Here is a 24,712-nt window from a genome sequence, read left to right as displayed (position 1 = left end):
TAGTCCTTATTTGTTTAAGCAGCAATCTCAATTTGATTTCTCTGTTGAGTGGCTGGAGTGCCACTTAGTGTGGCTCTTAGGGAACTTTTCAAAGGCCTAAATCTAGGAGAAGATTTTTGCTTCAGACAGAAAGATCAATTCTATCTTTTAGGTTTCTCCATCCTCTTTCAAACAGAAATTTGGCCCCCTAAATTCATATAGATTATGTAAATGGAGCAAACACAGAAGCTTTAGGAGGGAGAAAACTTACTAGTTGCTTTGAAATTCTCAGGTTCTCATGTCTTTTATAGGTATTTCTTTGAAAAAAGACAATTATGTATGTAGAAAATATTTGGATGAAAAACCATTGTGCAGCTAAAAGCCAAAAATAATGTGGCTAGCAGGACCGGGGCAGTGATCTTTCCCCTGTACTTGGCCCACCTTGAATCCTGTGCCTAGTTCTGGGGCTCTCTCTACAAGAAGGGCATTGAGGTGTGATTTCAGAGAAGGGCAACAAGGCTGGTAGAAGGTCTGAAGCACTTATGTGGAGTGCTTCAGGGAGTTGGGTGTGTTTAGTCTGGAGAAAAGGAGTCTGAGAGGGGCATGGCTCTCTACAGCCACCTGATGAGAGGTTGCAGCGAGGCAAGGGTCAGCCGCTGCTCTCCGGTAGTCAGCAGCCAAACAAGAGAAAATAGCCCCATGTTGTGCTAGGAGGAGTTTTGATTGACTATTGGGGAAAATTGCTCCATTAAAAGCATTGTTAAGCATTGGAACAAGCTGCCCAGAGAAGTGGTTGAGTCGTTTGGAGATACTTAAAAGACATGTAGATGTCATGTAGAAGGAACTTGGGCATGTGTCTTAGTGATGAACTTGGCAGTGTTAGGTTTATGATTCAACGTGATCTTTAGGGTCTTTTCAAACCTAAATAATTTCATGATTCCTTTATCTTTAAACACAAAGCCGATAATTATATATTCAGATAAGCTGAAAAGTTTGTAAATTCTGATAATGCCACAGAGGAAACCATCAAACTTTTCCAACAGGAGTATTTATAGGTGTGATTAAGTCACTTGTATGTTAACCATTAAAAGACAACTGTATTTGTACATTTCTCTGCCTTGAGGATCTTTACATGCTTATAGGAAAAAAAAGTCAGCAAGAGATTGCAGGAAGAAAAATTATTTCCAGAGAAAACCTGTATAGTGTGGCTTCTGCTAGGACGGATTTTTTTGCATCAAAGTTTGTGCTTTCAGCTGAACACTCACTAGTAGTGCTGCACATAACATGATTAGTCCTTGTTTACATTACTGCATCTTATGTATTTCTTTTCTTCATGAGTGTGTTTTCATTTGTTAAAGCTATACCAAAAAAGTTAAAGGTAGGGATGATGGGGGTCATTCTGAGGGGAGTTTATTTCAGAGACTCTGAGTGGCTTCTCTTTAGCTCTGCCATTGTTGTATATACTATTTTTGTGGTATGTGGGCCACTGTATTCCCTCATGCAGAGGACTGTCAATATTCTGTTCCTTAGCTACTCAGTACTTTGAGGTAAACAACTTGAAATTTAGACTATGATGTGATCTTGAAAGAGACAGCTGTATTTCTTCTAGTGTATTGATTATTAAGGGTTGTGAGAGGCCTGGGATGTTAACAGATAACTTCAAGTAGGAAGGACAACAGTTTCCCTTTGGTTTTTGAAAAATGTAAGTGGATGCAACCCTGAACATGAACATAAAATGTTGTTTAGAAAGTAGAGGAGGAGAAAAATGAGGGTGTCAGTCTTGCACCATTGTCAGTCTTTGCATTGTTACGGGCAATGCTAATTTTGTTAGAAAACTTTTCTACAGTACACATGAATGTCCTGCTTATTCACTGTCCCTTTGTCCTTAGAAAAGAGACCCAAGGCTTGCTGTATATGTTCCACAAGACTGTGATAGAGTAATTTAGCCATTCATTAAAATAGAACAGATTTAAGTTTATGTCCTACATTCAGGAAAAGCTGGATTACTCTTAAAAGCAGGTTCAAGTCATCATTGGTTCACTATGGGAAAAGAGCTTGTTCGTGTCTTTGTCGTAGCTGTCAAACTATTGGCACCACACAGGATTCACAGCTGGTGCTGTGTACACAAATACTAGTGACACTGCTGTAAAAAATGTTTCTTCAATTAATGTTCCAGTAATGAGTTTAAAGGAATTAGTTTTTTCCCTGTTTAAATGGAAAATTGTTTTCCTGTCAAAAATGGGGTCTGAGCATAGAATTGTTCATATTAGCTGGCAGTACTGTAATACTCCCAGGACATGTTTTCTGCCACTTCCTAGCCAATGGAAACTTCAAAAAGTAAATAGCTGAAAAGTTTTTGTACTATACATAGGTCCACACTGAATGGTAGAAAATAAAGTAACTGAAAACACTGGAACAACTCAACAAAAATGGGTACTCACCAGCTTATGCTCCATGCTTTGATAGGGGTAAATGTGTGCTTTGGTTCTAGCATGGAAACCTGTTTTGTGCTGGGGCACTCCCTGACTTCAGAAAACCTAAACAAAACTTAAAAGCTTTGGTAGGTTATTCCTTTCTGCTTTTATGGGTCTATCTGTGAAAGCATAAAATGCCCTCTTACACCTTTTCAATGCCCTGGAAAAATCAAAGCAGAAGCCTTGAATTTTATATTTCATATATATTTTATATATAGATAAGTCCTTGATAACTGGGAGTTGTGTTTTCTCAGTCCACCAGCACATGCCTTTCTATGTAACTTGCTTTCTTGCTCTTTAAAAAACCATCCTGTGGCTGTTCATGGGAGGTGTACAACTTTACAGGATCATGGTTTTTAAGCTCTGTAGAATTTCATCTACAGTTTCCAATCTACCCATAAGTTACCTCTGTGCAGAGCTTTTATCCCCATGAAAATCTACTTTCTATTTGACTGGCATTGAACAGATATACAACAGAATCTGGAATTTAATAATTCTCTTTCATTCTCTTCCTAATGCTGTAACTGACTGTAAGCTGAGCAGTTTTGGCTGCTCAACCAACCATCGGCCAACACATTCCAGAAACTGCTTGCAATGAAACAGAGAAAAAAATGTGCATCCTGCATATTCTTTTTGGTGTTCAAAGCCAAAAGATTAAAGCCAATCTTATAAATCTATCTGTGGCAGGGCCTATTTCTTGAACTACAAATAGATCCAATGAGTAAAAGAAATAATGTGAATTGTTGCCTTCTCTGTTACCTTTTGCAAGCCATGTGGATAGGTGTGCATAACCTGTATTGAGGCAATAAACTTTACTTCTCCTACCCTAATGTTCAGTGTTGGCTCTGTGTGCCTAAGCAGTGACTGAGAGACACCAGGCCACTGTTACTACTCTGTAACTGACATTAATGACAGGCTCCCCAGAGAAAGGCTCTGCAGCCTGACAGTCATTCTTGGGCTGAGCTCTGTGTCACAGGGATAAACGATCTTTATAGTACAAATTCTTCCATTACAGTGCCACAAAACTTACATGTGCATATTGTGGAAATATAAAATAATTTTCAGTGCCTGACACTGTTTGTATGAAACAGCAAGTCATTACACAATTTTTGATTACACATTTGACCTGAAAGAATTGTTTCCAAGTAGAGAAAAAACACAAAAGCCAAGGCCTAAATTGTTCCATTTTCCCTGAAGACTCACCCAAGATGCTGTACAGCAGATGATTTTCCACAGCAGTTGCTTCCTCCATATGCAAAAGTGCAAATGAACATAGGAATTTCCTACAAAAACAGATCTCTGTAGTGTTTAATGTGTCTCTGATTCCAGAAGTTAGCTTCACTTGGAAAATCCTCTGAGTCATGCCTAGAATCCTTGTAATAGGGGGTATGTGTGATACCTGTTCAGTGACTGTTTTGTATTACTGAGCAGAAAATAACACTTGCAGGAAACTCAAAGATTAGGAAAGACCTCACAAATGCTGAGAGCATCTCAGCAACAGTATGGAGTGAAACAGTCTTTACTGACAGTGCTGACACAGGGGATTTTTTATTTCTTTCCATCTCACAGTGAATCATGTCTAGGAATTTCAGAAAGGCAGTGTCATTTCAAAGGCTTGAAATTATACAGTCAAAACTTGTATTTCCTTCTCAGAATGTGAATCAGTGGTGGCACTTTGACTCATTTAGAAACAAAAGGATGGTTGCTGAGTAATTGGCAGGAATCAGGGATAATCGAGAAGGGAATAATTAAAGTCAGTTAATAGTTGGAGGGGAAAAGGGAGGACAATGAACAGCATATCTTTGATAGACTAACCTCTCATCTGGATATGGAAAGAAGTATCTTTTCATTTAAAAAGATGATGTTCAGGTGAATGGAGAATCATTATAGTTTACCAATGAATGTATACTGTCAACATTAGCATGGTGAAATAATAGTGATTGTTATTTTTACAGCATTGAAACTAACTAGATTTAACAGAAAAAACTCAATCCTCTAATAGACAAATCCCTGAAGCTCGCTATAGCACTCAGCAGCAGAAACATGTCCAAATCACATGCTGAATGACATAATATCTTTTAGAAAAGTGCCAGTGAATATTTAGGCATTAGAAAAATACATCTGTTTGGAATTTATATGCCTTAAAATTAGTTGCCATGACTGCCTTTCTTTTGGAGTTTTAGGGCTTGGTTTTGTTTGTTTTTTCTTAATGTTCAAGAGCCCCATAAGGCATGGTAAATGTTACTATTTCACTTGTCAAAATGAAGGCCAAATCTCAGGTACTCAAAGTAGTCTACATAGTGTATAAGTAGCTGTTCAGGTAGGAAATTATAAGTAAAAAGCATTTTTCTTGAATTCCAATTTGTTTGCTTGGGTTTTTTTGTTTGTTTGTGGATCCAGAAACAGGTTACAAACACATGGTAGTGTCAGTGATGCCAAGTGTACTCTTTGTCTGTTCCTAAACTCCTAGCTTTGTATATGCATTTAGAATAAAGAGAATGAAAACTGAAAGGCTTTAGAAAGACTCCAAATCCCATGCATTTCTTGCCCTCCGAAAGAATGCTTGAGGCAGTTTCTGGGGAATTAAAATTGTAGATCAAACAGAAAGATTTTGCCTAGCTGTTTGTTTACTCAGGACCTATAAGATCATACTTTGAACATTTGGTTCCAGGTCCCTGGCTTTTAAATTCACAGTCTGCAGAAGCAGGGCTGTAAAGGTCAAAGCAAGGGTCCATTCAGCCATACAGGGAATGTTCATTGTTCAGTGTCAGAAAGGAAAGGGGAAAGACGCTACTTCCCAATTTCCAGCAATCCACATGATAGAGATTGTCTTGGAGGAGTCAAAATAATCTCTGATCTGGGGAATTCTGGTAAGAAGGAAAATCTCACAAATTGCAATCTTACTGTTTTATCTTTGTGGTGACTCCCAGTTTTATGCATTTCAATTTTCTACTGTTTTGGGCTGCATTGAGAATTTCTTCCCATGAATTTTCCTGGCAAAATAAAGAGCAGATGATAAATTGTCCTTGGACTGGCATATGTTGAAAAAATTTTATGTCACAGTAGCAGTCACAGCAAACCCAAAATTTTTGAGCAGAAAGCAATGTTAATTTTAGTATTCAGGTTGTGTTATAATTGGAGCTGGTTGAATATCAGTTAAATAACAAGATATATCTTTGCCACAGAGATCGCAGACTTTTATAAATGTCCCAAGGCATCACAAAAGGTGTCAAGAAACTTTTAAAAATCACAACAATATAATTGTCTTCTGATAAACCGACCGCAGAAAAAGAGAAAAGAGGGGAAAAACCTAAACACAACTGAAGCTTGTTGCCTCAAAGAAACTAGGGTTATTCATTCATGTGGATATTTGTCACCAGCATTGGGATAAAGTTTCAGTTTTGCATAGTTTGTGCCTCCTGCAGATAATTGGGTTGCAGGACACTGAGGACATCTTTCTAAAGATTCAGCTGCTTGCATGTGAGCTGAAAAGTTTGACATAAAGCAAGCAATGTTGTATGTATTCAAGATGAGAAAATTATCATGGAATTATGGAATATAGCCTTAGCTAAAATGAAGGTTTTCCTTGTTAATCTCTCCTGTCATCTGCCCAAGCTTACTCTAGCATGTCTCCTCTTATAAGGCCTCAGTTGTTAAAGCACACAAAACTTCTTTTCATTCTCAATACGTCCTAAGAATTCCTCTTTAAATAAACCGTAAAAATCTTTTAATTCTCAAAGTGAATGCTGGTGACAACAGGACCTTCCTTGACTTTTTTGAGCAGGTTTTTCTGTATGTGTGTTTTTATAGGGCTAATTAACAAAGGCTATATTTTTGTATCAGGATTCTGTTTTGTTGGTAGTGCAACTTCCCCTGACATCTTTTATCATTAGGCTTGGTTTCACAAATATACATAAATATAGAGGAAACAGAATCAGGCTCTAAATGTCATTAACTTTCAGTGACATTTTTGAATCTAAAATCTGAATCTTTTATAAAAGCTTCCTAAGACAGGCTGATTATTTATGCCATAACTGGGACAATATACTAATGATTTCTGTCACTGGAAGTATTTCAAAGTGTTTAGACCAAAACAAAAAGTAGATGAAAAAACCCTAACAGCTCTTTCTACCACTCACAGTGCCACTTAGCACTTTGGCTAAGTGATTGCTTAGCCAAAACTGTCCTAAAGGTCACAGAAACTTTCTTGGACAGGTGGGATCCTCAGATGTACACCAGTACTGCTGTAGTGCACCAAACCCTGTTTATGCATGGCACAACAAAACTGGATTTCTGCTTTGACAAAAAGTTCTGTGTCAGGCAGCTGCAGCAATCATGGAAAAAAATGCAGCCGCCTTTGAAGGCTATTTCAACTCTTGCTTTATCCTGCAGTTAAACCCATAAAAGCTCACTGGAAATAGTAACAACTAATGAACTGTAGCTCCTTTCAGCATCATGGGGATATATAGCTATGGCGTCCACAAATGGATTTAAAGGTCCTATTAAAATACTATTCCTTTAGAGAATTCAGTCCCCATTTTTTTTTAATAGTTAGACTTTTGAAATATTTAATTTTTGAACTGAACAAGTCCTTTTCAGTCTTATTGTGTGTTACATATTGTAATAATGTAAACTGTCACCTCCTAAATTTCTGGCCCCAGACTGCAAGCTAGATATTTACAAATGCTTCCAGTGATAACTAGAAAACTAGATTTCACTCTTAAAGCAACGAGAAGAGAACCTGTCCAGTGTCAAAGACATATTTTGCCTTCACCAAGGTACCTGGCTGAGATGTCTGCATTCCTGAATCTGTTTCCAGTCTCTAGGCTCTGCTGCTGGACGGAAGTGCAAGTGTGTGTCCATTCCTCTCTTGCTGTTGGGGAAGGAATTGCTCTGTGAACTTTTCAAGATACCTGTAATCTGTAGCATTTGGCCTAGGTCTGGTACCTATGTTATTCTCTCAAAGTACTTCTATAGCTGTGCAAGTCCAGATGGAAGCTGTACAATACAACCCCAGATTGGTTGATGGGAACAGGGCTCCTCACCTCCTGAAGTGATCATGCTTAAATCACATCCTAGCAGCTCTGGTGTAAAGGTGCTTCTTAAAGGCTATGAGTGCAGCATGTTTAGACAGTGAGCTCTCTGGCACCGATCCTCACATTTGGGGCTCTACTGGACAAAATTAGAGTCACAGAATAATTTGGGCTGGAAAAGACCTCTTGAGATCATGTGGTCCAACCTCCCTGCTCAAAGCAGGGCCATGTACCGCAGGTTGTCCAATCCATGGATGGAGATTCCACAACCTTTCTGAACAACCTGTTCCAGTTCTTGACCACCTTCAAAGCAAAAACTCATTTTGTTGTGGTCAGGTGGTATTTCATGTCTTAATTTGTGCCAGTTGCATCTTGTCCTGCAAGCTGGACTATACAGAAGAATCTGCCCCCTCATCTTCATTCTCTCTCATCAGGTACTTATACACATAGATAAAATTCCCTGAGTGTTCTGTTTTCAAAGTGAATAGTCCTACCTCTGAGCATCTCTACATATGAGAAATGTTCTAGTTTCTTCATCCATTATCTCTCGGGTCTGCACTTGACACCATTAAGTTAAATCCATGCCTCCCTTCTACTGAGAGGCCCAGAACTGGACTGAGCACTCAGGTGCAGCCTCACCAGGGCTGAGTAGAGGGAAGGAACACTGCCTTTGATGTGCTGCTAGTGCTCCTCTAAATGCAGCCAAGGATGCTGTTGGCCTTTTTCACCCTGAGAGCATACTGTTCACCTGTGGTCAGCTTGGTCTGCCAGAGGCAAAATGTTCTCCTCAGCGAAGCTGCCTTCCAGCTTCTCAGCTGCCAAAATGTAGTGGTGCCTCAGTTATTCCTCTCCAGGAGCAGTACTGGGCAGTTACCTGTGCTGAACTTAATGAGATTTCTCTCTGCCTATTTTTCCTTCCTCTATAGGTCCATATGAGGAGCACTGCACCTGTGTGGTTTATCAGTCACTCCTCCCAGCTTTGTGCCCTTCAAACTTCCTGAGGGTGTACCCTGACCCAGTATACCAGGTCACTGGTGAAAAGGTTAAACTGTGTTGGCCCCAGTATTTAGCCTCCAGATACACAGATACACTGACTTGCCTCCAACTGGATTTCAAGCCACACTTTGAGCCCAGCAGCTCAGCCCACCTTCAATCCATGTCATTGTCCACTTTTCTAACCCTCACTTTGCCAGCATGTCTGTGATGGCAGAGATAGAGTGACTTAGTGGAGTCAAGTTAAAGAACATCAGCTTGAACATCCTTGCTTTATCTACCTAACTAGTGACCTAATTGTAAAAGCCATCAGGTTGGACAAGTGTGTTTTCCCCTCATAAATACATGCTGACTGCTATCAATAAACTTCTTGTGTTTGAAAAGGTGTTTAAGTAAGATTTTCTCCCAGTAGCTCACAGAGACTGAGGTGAGGCTCTGTGTCCTAGAGTTCCCCACATTTCCAGCTCAGCCTTCTTGAAGGCAGAAGTGATCTTTGCTTTCTCCATTTCTAGGAACATGAGATCACCATGACCTTTCAAAGGTAATCAAGACTGGTCTTGTAGTAACAGTTCCCTCAGCACTTTTCAGGTCCCATGGATTTATGGATGTCAGATAACACATAGCTTAACCTTCCCTTAAGCTGGTTCTCCTCCACTGAGGATAATTACTCTTTTTTCGATACTTTTCCTTTGGTCTTGAAGGCCTTGTGTTTCTAAAGGCACATTTAATTAGTAAAGACTGAGCCTAGGAAGGCTCTGACTTTTCTGTGTCATTTGTCACCACTTCCATGCTCCATTCAGCAGAAGACACATAGTTTCCTTTGTTTTTCTTTTGCAGTTTGTTTACTTGTAAAATCCTTTATTGTTGCTGTTCACATACTTTCCAAGATTTCAGCTCCTGTTAGGAGCAATATGCTCATTGCACATCCATGCAGTCCTCCTGGAAGATTATCCTGCTTTATTTCATACTTGTCTGGACAGACTTTTCTTGAGCTCCGGGAGGTGGTCCTTTCATATCAGCCAGCCCTATTGGAACCTTCTTCTCTGCAGGATTTTATCCCATGGCATTCTTCCAGGCAGACCCCCGAAGAGATGGAAATGGCTTTTTGTGTAATCCAAGGCTGTGGTCTTGATTTTTGCCTTCCTATCTCCTTTTAGTATCTGCCCTCCACCACTTTATAGTCACTGCAGCCACGGCAGCCTCTAACTTTCATGTTTCCCAACAGTTCTCCCATCTTCTTTAAGTATCAGACTTGGCTGAGTACCTTTCCTTCTTGGCTCCTCCATTATGTATTCCAGGAGGTTGCAAAGCACACAAGTATCCTAGATTATTTGAGTCCTGCTGGACTGTCCTTCCAGGAGATCTAAAGGGTGTTAAGCTCCCCTTGAGGACCAGAGGCAGTGAAAATTTCTGCTTGTTTGCTGAAGACATTACCTACATTTTCCTGAGCAGGCAAGCCATAACACATTCCCACCATAACAGTGCGTATGTTGGTCCGCCCACTAATCTTGATGCAGAAGCTCTTCACTGACTCCTGTCCTGCCCTAAGGCAGACCTGTTTGCATTTCAAATGTTCTCACAAAGCAGGTTATTCCCCTAATCACCCTGCCTGCTTCTCCTTCCTTAAAAGCCTGCATTCCTTCATTCTGTCAATATTTATAATGTGGTCACTTAAAACAAGTGTTACAGTTTCTGATGTGCATATAATTACATTTTAAATGGCATTTTGTGGTATAAGCCTAGATGGTAAACTAGCCTGAATGTGACCTGCCAAAATGTTCTCTGCTGTATCTTGTGGATGTCAAACCCCTTCTTTCAAAACCCCTTGAGGCCGTGTAGCTGGTAGCTGCTAAGAGACAAAGGCAGGTGGCTCTGGGGAGGAATAACAGGAGGTTAGGCAAGCAAAATCCATTTCTGTAAAACCTCTCCAAGTGTAGCTACTTTTCACATTTAATTGTTCAGAAAAGACATTTGGATGTATTTGTCTTGTAGGCAAAGAGAAAAAGATACAATGGAAATACTTTGATTATGAATCAAATCCCAGATAAATTTTAAATTATTTAAAACTGAAAATTGCCTTCATTGTAGTATGCCTGACTATGAAAACTAGAATATTGAAGATCAGGGTTACTAGTTTCAGATTATTTTTTATTTTCTTTTTTTTCATAATATTATCTTCTAGAATAGAACAAATAATATCTTTCTCTTGTTTATATTTTCTCTCTTCTTGGCTGCTATAAGTTCCATGCATTCTCCTCTATATTGTATATAGTCATCTGATCTAGATTTATTCAGCCAGATAGGAATTTGGAGCTGTAATCTTCCACCACCAATTCTGTTACCCAATGAGTAAAGTTTTGACTAGCAATCTATTTCTCAGAATATGATCCCCAAAAGACAGGTAGGGAAATTTCAGGTACTCTTTGCAGAGCGAAATGGGCACTGCTTTCTTTTTTAAACTTTCTATTTTTTGATTCCTGTTGACTGTGATAGACAAAGACACGAGTGCAAGGTCTCTCAGCTGTAGTTGCAGACATTAATTCAACTAGCCAGCCTCTGCAGGCTTTGGCAGATGGCTCCTTCTTAGTACTGCATCTTTAATGGCCCATTTCCCCTTGTTAGACAGGGACAAGCAGTAAAATTACCTAATGGTACTTAAAGACTATTAAACTAATAATCTGAATGCCACATTTGAACTCCACACAGTGCTTTTTTTCTAACGTGGTTATTCTGAGAGAGCCACAAAATTTCCAATGTATATTTCACTTGCTTTTTAATGTCATCCATTTTAAATTGGGTTTTTCTTCTTTTTTTTTTTTTTCAAGAAGCGTGAAACACTCTTAATGTTTACTTTCAATGCTGGTGGTCTCAAAGGAAAATGAAAAGCTTGGAGTAGCTTTTAAATTTCCAGAAATTATTAATGATTTGATCATGTGATTTTGTAAATGGCAGAATCACAAGGTTCTTTGGATAAGCCTTACACTGGATGCTGGGAATGTATAAGAGGCAGGACATGATTCACACCAATGGACAATCTCAATCTAACACCATACACACCATTAACTTCTAGGAGTGCGGTGAAACTTAACTGCCTGAAGGAATAAAGAACAGGGCAGTAGGAAACTTTTAAGACTTTTCTGTGATCTTGAAAGTGGGAGGAGATGTTTACGAAAGTCTTATACACCAAGGGCACCAGATTATTCTTGATGATGCAATGTACCTGAGCACTAAGTTGAAATAGCAGAAAATGGCTCAACTGCCAAATGAATAACTGCCAAAGAAAGTTGAGCAGGCCAAGATGTTATGAGTGGGTGAGCTAAAAGAATAAAGAGCAGGACCCCAGAGAATGGTGAAATAGATTGTACTCCAGCTTCAGTGGCCACTGAAATTGGTTGTCCAAGAAAAATATAAGCATTCATGTTAATGAGGTGCTACTGCAGAGAATGAAAAAATTAACTTTCTTACTGTTGCCTTACTTTAGAATTGGATGATGGATGCCAACTTAGGGAATGATTCAGTTTGTATTAAGCCTGTAGTTAATCTGTAAAAGAGAAACATTTACTCCAGTGAAATCAGGGTACCTCCCTTTTTCAGCTGAATTTGATGATAGAGCAAATTTACGTACTTTTGGCTAGTTATCTCTTAAAATAACCCTTTTATTTGTTCTCTTACAAAACTTTTGATCCAATTGTGCATTATATGTTTATTTACTTATTTTTCTTCAAAATTTTACTTGGCCCTGAATATGTCTTACAGAAGTCATTGGTGTGGTTATGAATCTTTTGAAATTGTTTCTGTAATTGTCCTTTGCTAATGACATTAATATATTCATATATTGCTTAGAGTTTTTTTCTTTGAAAGAGGTAGGATACTTTTGCTTATTGATTTTCCAGATGTATTTTCAAGGAAATTAGTGGCTAAGCTTTCTTTGATTTCCAGGTACCAGATGGACCCCATGGCATCTGAACAGTCAGATGTTATCTATTAATGACATACTGGAATAATCTGTTTAAATGATAGTACCTCCTTTTTGCACAGACAATAGTAGGTTTTGAGTGCCTTGTAAATCCAAGCATCTTTGGCCTATACTTATCAGTTAACATAAGTGTTATGGGGCATATGCAATCAAAATATTCAAATTCTCTTTATATGGTTTGTGTTCCTTCTTTGGAATTTTGCTGGACCCAAAAACTGTCAGTCAATGATAGCTTTTCTGCAGCCTTCCCTGTATTCCTTTGAATTTGCATGTGTGTGTGTGCATGTGTGTGCCTGCTGATATAACCTGAAATTTCTTGTAAATTGCTGTCATCTGTGAGTGTACTCTGGTTCCTTTCCAGAATAATTTGAAATGGCTTTCATTTTATGAATCATCTCCTGATATGTGTGGGAACTCAGCGCATCACCTCGGATGCTCTGAGTCCCAGGGAGACCCCTTGGGGGGCTCAGAAGTCCTGGAATGTAGCCAAGGGCACCTGGTGGCTTGATTTTGACCCTTCAAGGGTCGTGCTATCAAAGCATGAGGATATGGAAGTTTCAGAGGTTTGAATGGTGTAGGGCAGGTGTTTTTATAGAATAGAATATAGGTTTTAAGGTTTTGGTACAGGGGGGTCTAATGGAGGCAAGATGGAGGATTCAGGCCCGACCTCGTGGCTTTTCTCCTTCTTCTTGTCATCCATCTTCTCTGTGATGTGTGCATTTTAGATTGGTTCATACTAAAGGTGCACTGTTTAATAAAGGTGATGGGTATTGGAGAAAAATTGTAAATATCACATACGCAATTATCAGTATAAGAATGTGCGACCACCCTAAAGGGGCAGAGAGTGCTTGTGGCTGCCTTGCTGGTCAGATCTCGGCTGGGCAGAACAAAAACCTTAGAGATAAGCTTTAATAAACAACCTGAAGACTGAACTATAGAGGAGTCCAGACTCGTCTGTTCATCGCGGGCTGCCTGCGAACCGTCCCACGCGAACCACCCCACGCATGTCCGACAGAGACACACAGCCGATCGGACAGATATGCACTGAGAATATTGTCATACACATACAAGCTTTGTAAGTTGGCACAAAGAGTCAGAAAATACCTTACATTAGAGAGCATAAGGGCTGGTGTGAGGAGTTAAAGTTGCCTATTTCTTCTAATGGCCCACTGAAAATGAATTTAGCACAGTAATTATCTTAAGAGAAAAATTTTCTTTTGTGATATTAACCTGTCAACTACAGCTGCTTGTTAGTGTCATGCTGAATTTTGTCAGATGTGGGGCCTGTGTTTTTCAGTTAACTGATGGAATATCTGTGTGCTGCGGACAGGAAGTCTGAGTGCATCACCAAGACTGTGCTGCTTGCTACTTCTGATAATGTTTCATTTTGCTGCTTCTTGCATCCCTTTTGGAGAGGGGCCCTTACAACAGAAAGGGTCTTCCAGTTTCCCTGTGAAATTAGTGGGCGACCAGAATGTTTGGTATTGAAGACATCAGGAGTTAAAGAAAGTAAAAGCTGTGCTGTGGTACACTCAGCATGGAAAGCAAAACCACACCACTGCCCAGAAACTGTCAGTTCATTCTAAGTATTGTATGAACAGGGCTATTAAAAAGTAGGGAGGAATGCTTTTCTGTTGATAACTTGGCCAGGTTCCAGTGTTGTACAAATGTACATACTTTTTCCTTATGTTCATTTAATGGGTTAATAAATTCTCTTTTCCATTCCTAAGCTGTTATATTGCCAAATGGCTGCTATGTTTTCTGTCCCAGAAGAGGCTGCATTTTGCAGTTCACCTGCACTATGGTTTCTGCTCTCAGAAGTATTCTAATGGTTTTCCCAGCTAGTTTAGGATATATATGTATGTAAATGCCATACAGACTTGTTCAAATGCAGCAATCCAACAAACTTAATTTTGCTACTATGTGGAAAATGAATCTTCCATGGCAGATGAGTTATACTGACACATAATCATGACTCTGCAGCTTTTTATGTCAATGTTCTCTTTGCCTTGAAGAGTTACAGAGCTGTTGTAATGGGTTTATCAGGCTGATTATTGTCTGGAGTAAAACTACCTTTGTTCCTGCTTGGAACAGGCAGCAAGCATGTTCAGCTCTGTGGCATTGCAGACTTTCTCTTCTGTTCCTCTGAAGCAGCAGCAGCAGAAGTAATCAGTAAAGGGGAGGAGGTAAGATTGCAGTCAAGTGGAAGCCTTTGTAAATTTGCTCAAAGTCCAAGGGATCTGGTTTATGCAGGGTAGGAATTTAAGTCTCTGTATTATGATTTCAGGGAGAGTTTAATTCAGTTGCTTTGCATACTGTTTCACAGTATGTGCATTATGAGATTGGTCTTGTGGTGAAATTGATAATTAAATGGAAGATTTTAGTGCCATCACCCATTTCTTGAAATAGAGCAGCAGAGAGAGCTGTTAGGAATGTTCAAATGCTGCAATGCTTCCAATAATTTTCTGATTTGTAACCTGTTGCCTTTAGAGTTCTCTTCAGGACAGCACATGAATACTTTCATTGAAGAACTGACAGTGGACTTGCCTGCTGATTTATGTTACTGAAGAGCAACACTGTTAGGGGTGTTCCCATTTAAAAAGAAAGTAGTACACCACTTTGCTAAGGAAGCCATATAATCTCAAGAGTGTTTTCCTTCCTCCTGCTCCTTCTGATTTGACAGCAGAAGGGAATGCAGTACCATGACAATATAGGTACACAGTAGTGTAGATTATCCCTAATACTTTGCAGCTATCAACTTACTTATTTGTGGAACAAAGTCCAGCAAAACTAACATTGTTTTCATTGGCCTTTCAGATAGACACTTCCTTGACTCACACACTGTGAAAACATTACACATATGCTTAGCTCAGGCTAGATGCTTGCAGCAAAGGGCATTTTTTGCAAATTTTTGTGCTTTGAGGAGGAAGAGTGGAACGGTTTGGTTCAGCTAACTTCTCAACATTGTTAGATTCTGGTAACTCTGTTTTCTCTATAGCTATTGGAAAAAGTTCTTACTTTACCAGGTTGTTACATTTTTAAGCTGTGTTTGCAATAGAATAGTATCAATCCTTTTGACAATGGAGAACGCAATCTTTTTTTCCCCAACATGTATTTTCAAAAAAAGCATCAATTATGATTGTAACCTGTAAAAGGATTTTCAAATGTGCATCAAAATTTCTGTGCACAATTGCTCTTGAGTGGAGCAAGACTTCAAACTACACAAATACAGAAGGTAAAATTGGTCATGCATCTGGATCACTGAAGATTTAACTAGGCAGTCATTTTCCTTGCTTGCTACAGACAGGAGGGCTGTGGGCCAATTGAGAACTGCAGGTAATGGGGCAGACAAAAGGCCAGATTGTTCTCTCTGGCTCCTCACCATTGTCTTTCTGTGAACTTATGCATTTTGATTCTTGCCTAGAGAAAACCAGGCAACAAAGACCGTGTGTATAATGACTTTTCTTCTGTTTCCTCTCTCACTTGTGCAATTGACCTAAGGGACATTGTGATGCATATTGAAGTAAGAATATTTAAGATTTATATGTCAAATGAAATAAGCTTTTTGCCTGTGGCATTCATCCCAGATGTTTAGTTACCCTCCTTTATCCAGACCTAAGTTAATTTCCTTAACTTTTAATCTCTCTTTCTTAATCCACTTCTTTTTTTTTTTTTTTTTTTTTCCATCATGCAAAGAACAGGTCTTTTATCAGCAGGATTTAAATTAAGACATTCATCATGACATTAAAACATCTGTGTTTTAAAGCAGCAAACAATTAGCTTACTGGTAATCACTGTGCAGGATGCTCAGCATATATTTCCATGTCCTTGTGACCAGCTTTTTGAGAAGATAGGAGTTGTAATTGTGCCTTTGGAGAGTGAGTCATGAGAAGAGGGTCATGACACTCTCTGCAGTTATGCAGGTGGAATATGCAAAGAAATAAGGCAAAAGATCAATGTCATGATTCACTTTTGTAGCACTGTACTGTAAGTCTGCTTGATGATGGGTAGAGGAGATCTGGATCCTCGCTCTAGCACAGGAGCAGATCACCTGACAGCAAATTAAGAAAATGTAACAAATGAAGTTGATAGCCACAGAGAGCCATGGGTATCTGGCTGATTTCAAAAATAAAAGCAAAATCCCTTTATTTTCTGAAGATTTTAAGAAAGACCTTAAGTCTTTCTTAAAACCTTCAGAAATATATTGGGCTAGTTGAGTTTTGTGAGTTTTAGAGGGCCCTGCTTTATGTGAGAAGTAGCCTTTCCAGCAAGTCAACAGAAGCAAAAAGATCAAAGGAGTATGGGGAGACTGGCATGCCAGGGAAACAGTGTGGTTGTTCTACTATGCTGCTGTGGTCCACCAGCAGATATGCTGCTTCAAAGGCTTTATATATCCATGAACAAGGCCAACAAGGAGAACCTCACCAGCAGCACTTTACAGTAAAAAGAAACACAGAATTGTAGTGGGTGACTCTCTGTTAAGGGACACTGAGCTGTTCATCTGCTGGCTTGATAGACAGTCAGGAGGGGCATCCTGCCCTCCAGGAACTGGGATCCATGGTGTTGCCAAGAGGGTACCCTGACCTGTCATAGACCATTACCCACATCACTTTTTCATATGGGTACAAGTGACACCAAAGCCAAAAAATAGGTGGGATCAAGGAAGACTATAAAGCCCTGGCAAGGCAGGTGAAAAATATCACAAGTCATCCCCATGCCCAAGTCATCTCCTTATCTGTCCTCCCTGTTAGAGAAATCAGGACAGCCAGAGGCAGACACATATTCCAAATCAATGTCCGTCAAGAAGGTTTTGGCTTCTATAACAGTGGGTTGTGTTTTTATGATTTTTCGCCTGTTATGGGGGAAGAGGATCCCCCTGGATAAAACAGGCAACAGAATCATTGGCAGCACCCTGGCCAGTCTGGTGAGATGGGCTTTAAACTGAAGGACTTGGGAGGCATGCTGCAAATGGCAAAGATTGTGCCATTGCTTCCTCCTGTTGAGCAGGTCATAGCAACCACTGCAGAGTCGGATGTACCTTGGCTGCCCCTGGAGTTGAGGATCAAAGCACAAAACACATTGTGGGTGCTTATAGCTACAGTGAATCCTCTTACTCCCCTCCCAGGGAATGTGGCTTATTGATTATATTTTATGTATATAAGATAGATAGATAGATAGATAGATAGATAGATAGATAGATAGATAGATAGATAGATAGATAGATAGATAGATAGATAGATAGATAGATAGATATTAGTGCCTGCATACAAATGGATGCAGCACGGGAAATAAATAAGAACTGGAAATGTATGTGTTTATGTGTTCACAGGGCCATGATCTCATTGCAGTTGCTGAGACATGGTGAGATTGCACACATGATTGGAATATTGCCATGGATACATATGATGGGAATCTCTCTTTTAGTAAGGACAGGTCAGAGAGGTGAGGTGGTAGAGTTTCTCTTTATGTGAGAGAATAACTGGAATGTATCAAGCTTTACCCAGCTGAAAATTTATGGGTAAGAATTGAGGGACAGGCACAATTTGGGTGGCACTCTTGTGGTTGTTCACCATAGGCTACATGGTCAGGAGGAGGAAGTTGATGAAGCACAGGCTCTGGTTCTCCTGGGGGATGTCAGCCACCCTGGTATTTGCTGGAGGGGCTACACAGCCCAGCACACACAGTCCAGGAAGTTCCTGCAGTTTACTGAAGATAACTTTTTGATGCAAGAGGTGAAGGAGCCAGCAAGAAAAGGTGTGTTGCTAGACCTTGTGTTAACAAATGAGGAGGTACCAGTTGGCTGGGGGCAGTGAACCCTAACAATTCTGTGATCTCTCACCAGAGCACTTGGGTGCAGGTTTTCTGCAGGAGTACATCACCCCTTAGTACAAAAGTGATATGTACAGCCCACACTCCTGAGAGGTACAGGAAGAGTCATATTCACAATGCTTGTTATCATGCCTATCTAAGTCCCACTGTATTATTTCCCAATTGCATATGTAATTCTGAGTTAAAGGAACTTCTGCTGTGTGACTGAAACATTTAAAAGCTGTTCGCACATTCCGAACATATTGCGTAACTCTAGACTTTCAGACACCAACTTAAACAAACTGATCCTTTTGTTACTTTCTTGCATTATGGCAGCACTGTGGCTCATTCTACATATGAACCAAGGCTGCCATTTCACTCATTTAAAAATACTTCTTTCAGAAAGAATCAGCTAGCTCAAAATTTTCAGTAACATCTTTGTTTGTCTTTTAGTAATCATAACTGAGCAGTCTGGTTTGGTAGGTTCACATTCTGTCTCTTTACAATGTCACAGTGCAGATATCAATACAGTCAGTCTTCTAACTGGATTAGAAAGGAAAGGGGATAAGGCCAGGCTCTCTAGAGGTGAGCCTGAGGGTGATATACCAGAGTTGGTGCAATGGACAGCCCAGCACCTACACCAATGCATGCGGATAACAGACAGGAGAAGCTGGAAACCATTGTGCAGCAGGAAAGCTATGATGTGTTTGCCATCATGGAAACTTGGTGGAATGACTCCCATGGCTGGAGTCCTGCAATAGATGTCTATAAACTCTTCAGAAGGGAGATGGGCAAAGCAGCAAAGGGGTTGGGGTAGCACTGTAGCTTAGGGAGTGTTTTGATTGTATTGAAAGCGATGATGATGAAGATGACAAGGTTGAGTGCCAGTGGGTGAAGATCAGGGCAAAGATCTGCAGGGCGGGTGGTGGGAGGCTGTTAAACCACCCAGCCAGGATGAACAGGCTGATGAGGCACTCTGCAAGCACTAGCAGAAGTCTTGCAGTCTCCAGACATAGTACTTGTGGGCAACTTCAACTTGCCAAGTGTCTGCTGGAAATACAGCACAACAGAGAGAAAGCAGTCTAGAAGGTTTCTGAAGTGTGTGGAAGACAGCTTCCTTATACAACTGGTAAATGAGACTACTAGAGGAGGTGCTCTGCTAGACTGATTGACTGTGAACAGAGAAGGACTAGTGGGTGATGTGGTGGCTATCTTGGGCACAGTAACCATGAAGTGTTAGTTTTCAATACTGGGTGAAGTAAGGAGGAGCACCAGCAGAACTTTCACCTTGGTCTTCCAGCAGGCAGACTTTGGCATGTCTAGGAGATTGTTTGACAGGAGTCTATTGGGACTTAGCCCTGAAGAGCAAGAAGGATGGATGTGTTTTAGAAAGGAATTGTTAAATATTCAGAAGCAGGCTGTCGCCACATGTAGAAAGACTAGTTGTCAGGAATAAGACTGACCTGGTTAAACAGAGAACTTTGGCTGGAACTTAGGGAAAAAAAGAAATCTATTGTCTCTGGAAGGAGGACGAGGTAAGTTCACAGGATTATCAGGATGCAGTAAGGCCATGGATGGAGAAGATTAGAAGGGCCAAGTTCTAGCTCAGCTAGAGCTTGATTTGGTCTTCAGTTAAGGACAATGAAAAAACTTTTTATAAATACATTGGCAGCAAAAGGAGGGTCAAGGAGAGTCTTGACTACACTACCCTCTGCACTTGTTGAGGGTAGTGACAAAGGATGAGGAAAAGGTTGATGTACTTAATGCCTTTTTTTTGGTCTCAGTCTTTAGTATCAAGATCAGATGTCCTCAGGATATGCAGCCCCCAGAGCTGGAAGTGAGGGACAGGGAGCTGAGTGAAGTCCAAATAATCCTGGAGGAAGTGGTTAGTGACCTGCTATGCCAGTTAGACACAAGTGTATGGCACATTATAGGATCCACCTCATAGTAATGAGGGAACTGGCAGAAGCACTTGCCAAACCCCCCTCAATCATCTCCCAGCAGTCCTAGTTAACTGGAGAAGTTCCAGCTGACTGGAGGTGGGGATTGGTCGCCCCTGATGTGCTTGCAGTGAGAGGACAAAAGGAAATGGCCTTTAGCCGAGACAGGAGAGATTGAGATCAGTAATTAGAAAAAAAATTTGCTGCCAGGTGGACAGGCACTGGAATAGGTTGTCTGGGGTAGGTGGTGGAGTTGCCATCTCAGGAAGTGTTCAAGAGGCACCTGGGTCTGGTGCTAATGATGTGGTTTAGTGTTTAGGGACTACAGTCATAGTTCTGGGTGGACAGTTGGACTGGATGATCTTGTAGGTCTCTTCCAACTTTGATGATTCTAAGGCAAAGACTGCTGTGGCTGAGATGAAGGACAGAGAACAGGCTTCTGAACAATCAAATGAATCTAAATATGTTATTCCAGTCCCAAGAGACACTTGTAATTATTCTGTTCTGTGGCTGATTTATTTATAACTGTAGAGTTGCAATGGGAACAAAACATGAGGCCAAATTCTGACCTCAGAATATAAATCTAGAATAGTTTTGCTCTGATTTTTCTTCATTTTGATGACATTATTTGGAGTTCTTTCCATTGTAATTGAGGTCAGAATCTGTTCTCTTTAATCTAATTTTGAGCACAAAGAGCAGCAGGATGTATGTTCAAAATAGGGTTGCAGGCACCTCAATATGCGCGTTTCTACCTTGAGGCTGACTGGATTTTGAGTCTCTTCTGTGTGCCAGGGACAGACAGACAGACTGACAGGCTCTCCAAGACTGAGGAGTGTAGGTAGCTAACCAAAAAGTTATCAGTTGCTTTCAGTTATACTAGGAGATGCTTTTTAACTCTTTAGGACATAGTGTTAGTTTGTAAATCAGTTTTGCTGGAATGTGAAAGAAACCAGAGAGTCACTACTAATTCTGCTGTGCCCAAATAATATATTTGTGGCAGCAGCAATGTTTCACTCTTTATTTAAGATTAAATGCATCATATACAACTCCACAAAATAGGAGAGATTCTGCAATAGCAAGTGAAATTGGTCTGAAACCTTGATTCATGTGAGGAGCAGGGGGAAATATTGTAAGTTTATTATGAATCCTAGGCTGTTCTATACCACCTATTTTTTTAAAATGTGTTGTTTACATGTTCTCAAATTGACTGTGTGTTGTGGTGTGTTTTCAGTTCCCAATTGAGTTATCTTCCCTGTTTTGTATTGTTTTGTGATGCTTCCCCCAGTTACACCCCTATACCCAGTTCGATGGTTCAGTCCTGGTTCCCCCTTTCCCTCCAATGGTGTCCTCCCTGTCTGGGCTCGCTGCCAAGCCCTTGTCTCCACCCCCGTTCCCCTGGCAACTGCCCCTTTCCCCTCCTCCAGAGCCCCGTTCATCTCCTGAAACCCCCCCATCCTTCCAGAAACTTCTCCCTTCCACAGGGGGTGATTGGGCAGGTGCCCTGAGCCCCTCCTTCGTTCGTGTATCACTTGTTGCCACCGGTGTCAGTCATGTTGAATTCCCCTCCTCAGTTTCTCCCGATTGGTTCTTGTACACCCCTTTATATACTGCTTCTCCCCCTTTTGTGACGTCTTTTCCCGCCTGGGCGCAGTGGCGTCTTTTCCCGCCTGGAGGCGGTGGAGGAATGATACATTAAAACCACTGGGCTACACCGGGCGTGTTAAGACCCTCTTTTCTCTCGGCTTCTCCGCCATGCCGCTTCTTTTCGATACTGTTGCTGCTGTCCTGCCGAGGCGCAGCCCGGACATCCCTGACGGATCTGGGTAGTGCCCCCTTAGCTGCTAGCTGCTGCTGTGCTCTGAGCTAGCCCCGGCCGCCTCCCCCCCCTGCTCGGACGGGAGGGAAGTGCTTTCGACACAGCAGGCGCGGCAACTGTGTAATGCGTCTAAAAAACTGTCAGGTGAACTGTCCTCCCTTGCAGCAGAAACAGTGCTCTGTGAGTTTGCAGTTACTGCCTGTAACTGTGAAGTGAGAACATAGTTTGAAGAGAAATGAAGGATTTGTCAGCTTGGTTTATTCAGATTGTTTTAGTCAGTTAATACAGAAGAATGAATGTCTTTGTTACAGCAACATTCTTCAGTAATAATTATGTGTCAGTCCTTGGAAGATGAAACTAATTATTCTCCACTTTGGAACGTATTTGTTCTGGATTACAAAATACAGTGTTTTCAAGAATTCATCTCTCAGTTCACAAGCCAGCTTGTAGTGAGGAGTGCCAGTTATTCCCGTTCCCCCTTTTTAAAGACTGGATGTATTCTTGGGTATATTTTTTAATTTCTGGTATGGGTATATTTTACAGAAGTGTAAAGCAAGTCGCTGCTATAATAATTCCTGAATTTAGCCATGCTCTGATGGCTGGAATGTGAATGTGATCCCCCTTGTTAATGAGCAACTACTTGGAATTTCTATTATGTTTTTGATCGATTATGTTTATTTTGCCCTTGGAAATAACAACAATTGTTATAATCCTGGTGCTTGGCTAATTGTGTGGAGTTGTGATTAAACATTGCCGAGACATCTGTACATACTGTCATTTCTGAAATTTAACCATGTCTCAGTTCATGTCTTGAGCATTCAAGCCTTCTCTTCTGTAACCTTCCATAATAGCTTTAGCATTTAATTGAATGGATTTGACAATAAAAAGCAAACATTTCTTAAGAAGATAAAGCAGCTGTGCTTTGATAGATGCAGCTATTTTTCTAATCCTTGGTTTGTACATCAGGAATAAGAAGAGCAGCACTGCATGTCTACACGCTACTTAAAATTATTTCAGAAGGATTTTAAAATATCTGGTGAACCCAGTACAGGCCAAAAAAATCCAAGACATTTCCCAACATTATCTGCACCTCAGCAATGTCAAATGTAGAAGCAGTTCAGGTTTACTTTTGTAGTTTTTTGCAGGTTTACTTTTGTACCAATGTGTTTCCCTATTCGCATGCTGATGGACACACCAATGTTAATATCCACAGTGGGTATATCCTGGTGCCTCCTTGGCCAGGGATTCCAAAATAAGATGCATGTTTGTGTTGATCAGATTCAGACTGGTTACAGCACAGTTTATAATTTATGTCATCTGTAATCAAAAATCTGGTTTTGGTATGGAAATTCTCTCTGTATGTCCTCACATCTCCCTCAGTGAAACTGGGCAATTAGTCTGTCAATTCACCACTCTTACGAGTGGTGAGCAACATTTAACAGGAAACTAAAATTTAAAAACTAGAAAGCTTGCAAAAGTGTTAGTTTAGTACCTCCACCTTCTTTCTACCAATAATAAACATTTTTCTTGTTCAGAGCATGAAATGGACTTTTAGGCAGTATAGAAATGCTTGACTGTGAGGGTTTTTCTAATTTTTTAAGGAGCAATAGCTGCATTCATGTGGTCCAAATCCATCTAAAGTGAGAATTAGATAACTAAAAAATCAGGAAACTGTGCAACAAAGCAGAGTAGCAGTAAAGTTCCAAGTATGGCACTAAAATTATATCTGAGAAACAATCATAAAAGGAGATGAAACTTTAGTATTTTGGGGATAGCTTAGTGGCACATAACTCCATGAAAGATCAGTCTTTAATGGAAAGCAGTTCTGAAGAAATTATTTGTGCCTCTTTATTGATGCCTGACAGTTTATTAGCAAATGGTGCTTTTGCAGCTGCTTTGGAATCTCCAGGTACAAAGTAGTGTACCTTTAAAAGTGTTTAAAAGAGCCATTTGTGTATCTCTTCAAGAGATTTGCTATTAAAGGAGCAGGCAGATTGGTACATGTAACTGTGAGGAAGTTGAAAGCACAAGGGTCCTTCTGTCAGTTATTTCACATTTGTTATTAAATTTGATGCTGTGAAATGCCGCTGTTGAGAAACATGAGCATGAAGTGTGTTACTTCTAAGTGCTCTGTATATATCAGTTTGGGGAACAGTTACTGTATGATGTACATCCATTGGTGTTAATAGTTAGGTGTGCACTGTGGTGAAAATCACCTTTCTGAATGTTTCAATACTGGATGGATGAATCAAATTATATATAGGAAAAAAATAACTTGTTCCTGTCAGTCTCAATCCATTAAACTTGTTTATGTATTTGGCTATCTTTGGTGCTAGCTGTGAAATAAACGCATGCATCTTCTGGATTGGAAAGGAGGCCTAGGAAGTCATAACCTAGTTTGCAGTTACAATCTCACGCTTGGTTGTAAAGTTTTTATCTTGAGAGGATAACAGGATGGCTATGACAACCTTGCCTTCTCTATTCACAGGTGTTCCCTTTCCAAAGAACTTTCTGCAGATCTGCAAGAAGATACTCTGTCGGCTTTTTCGGGTGTTCGTTCATGTCTACATCCATCACTTCGACCGTATCATCCTTATGGGGGCTGAGGCCCATGTCAACACCTGTTACAAGCATTTTTATTATTTTGTGACAGAGCTCAACCTCATAGACCGCAAAGAACTGGAGCCTTTGGT

At 40.4% G+C, this 24,712-nt stretch overlaps 1 protein-coding gene across 3 annotated transcripts in view; it reads left to right on the top strand.

The window, feature by feature from the left end:
- Window positions 1–24,712, top strand: part of MOB3B (MOB kinase activator 3B) — an 80,754-nt gene that overhangs the window by 44,598 nt on the left and 11,444 nt on the right. For all 3 annotated transcript variants that reach the window (XM_050986975.1, XM_050986972.1, XM_050986974.1), the window contains one exon: window positions 24,508–24,710. In XM_050986975.1, the coding sequence (XP_050842932.1) occupies window positions 24,508–24,710 (203 nt within the window). The remainder of the gene's footprint in view (window positions 1–24,507; window positions 24,711–24,712) is intronic.

The sequence above is a fragment of the Serinus canaria genome, chromosome Z (assembly GCF_022539315.1).
Source record: "Serinus canaria isolate serCan28SL12 chromosome Z, serCan2020, whole genome shotgun sequence".
NCBI lineage: Eukaryota > Metazoa > Chordata > Aves > Passeriformes > Fringillidae > Serinus > Serinus canaria.
This window is presented reverse-complemented; position numbering and strand designations above follow the sequence as displayed.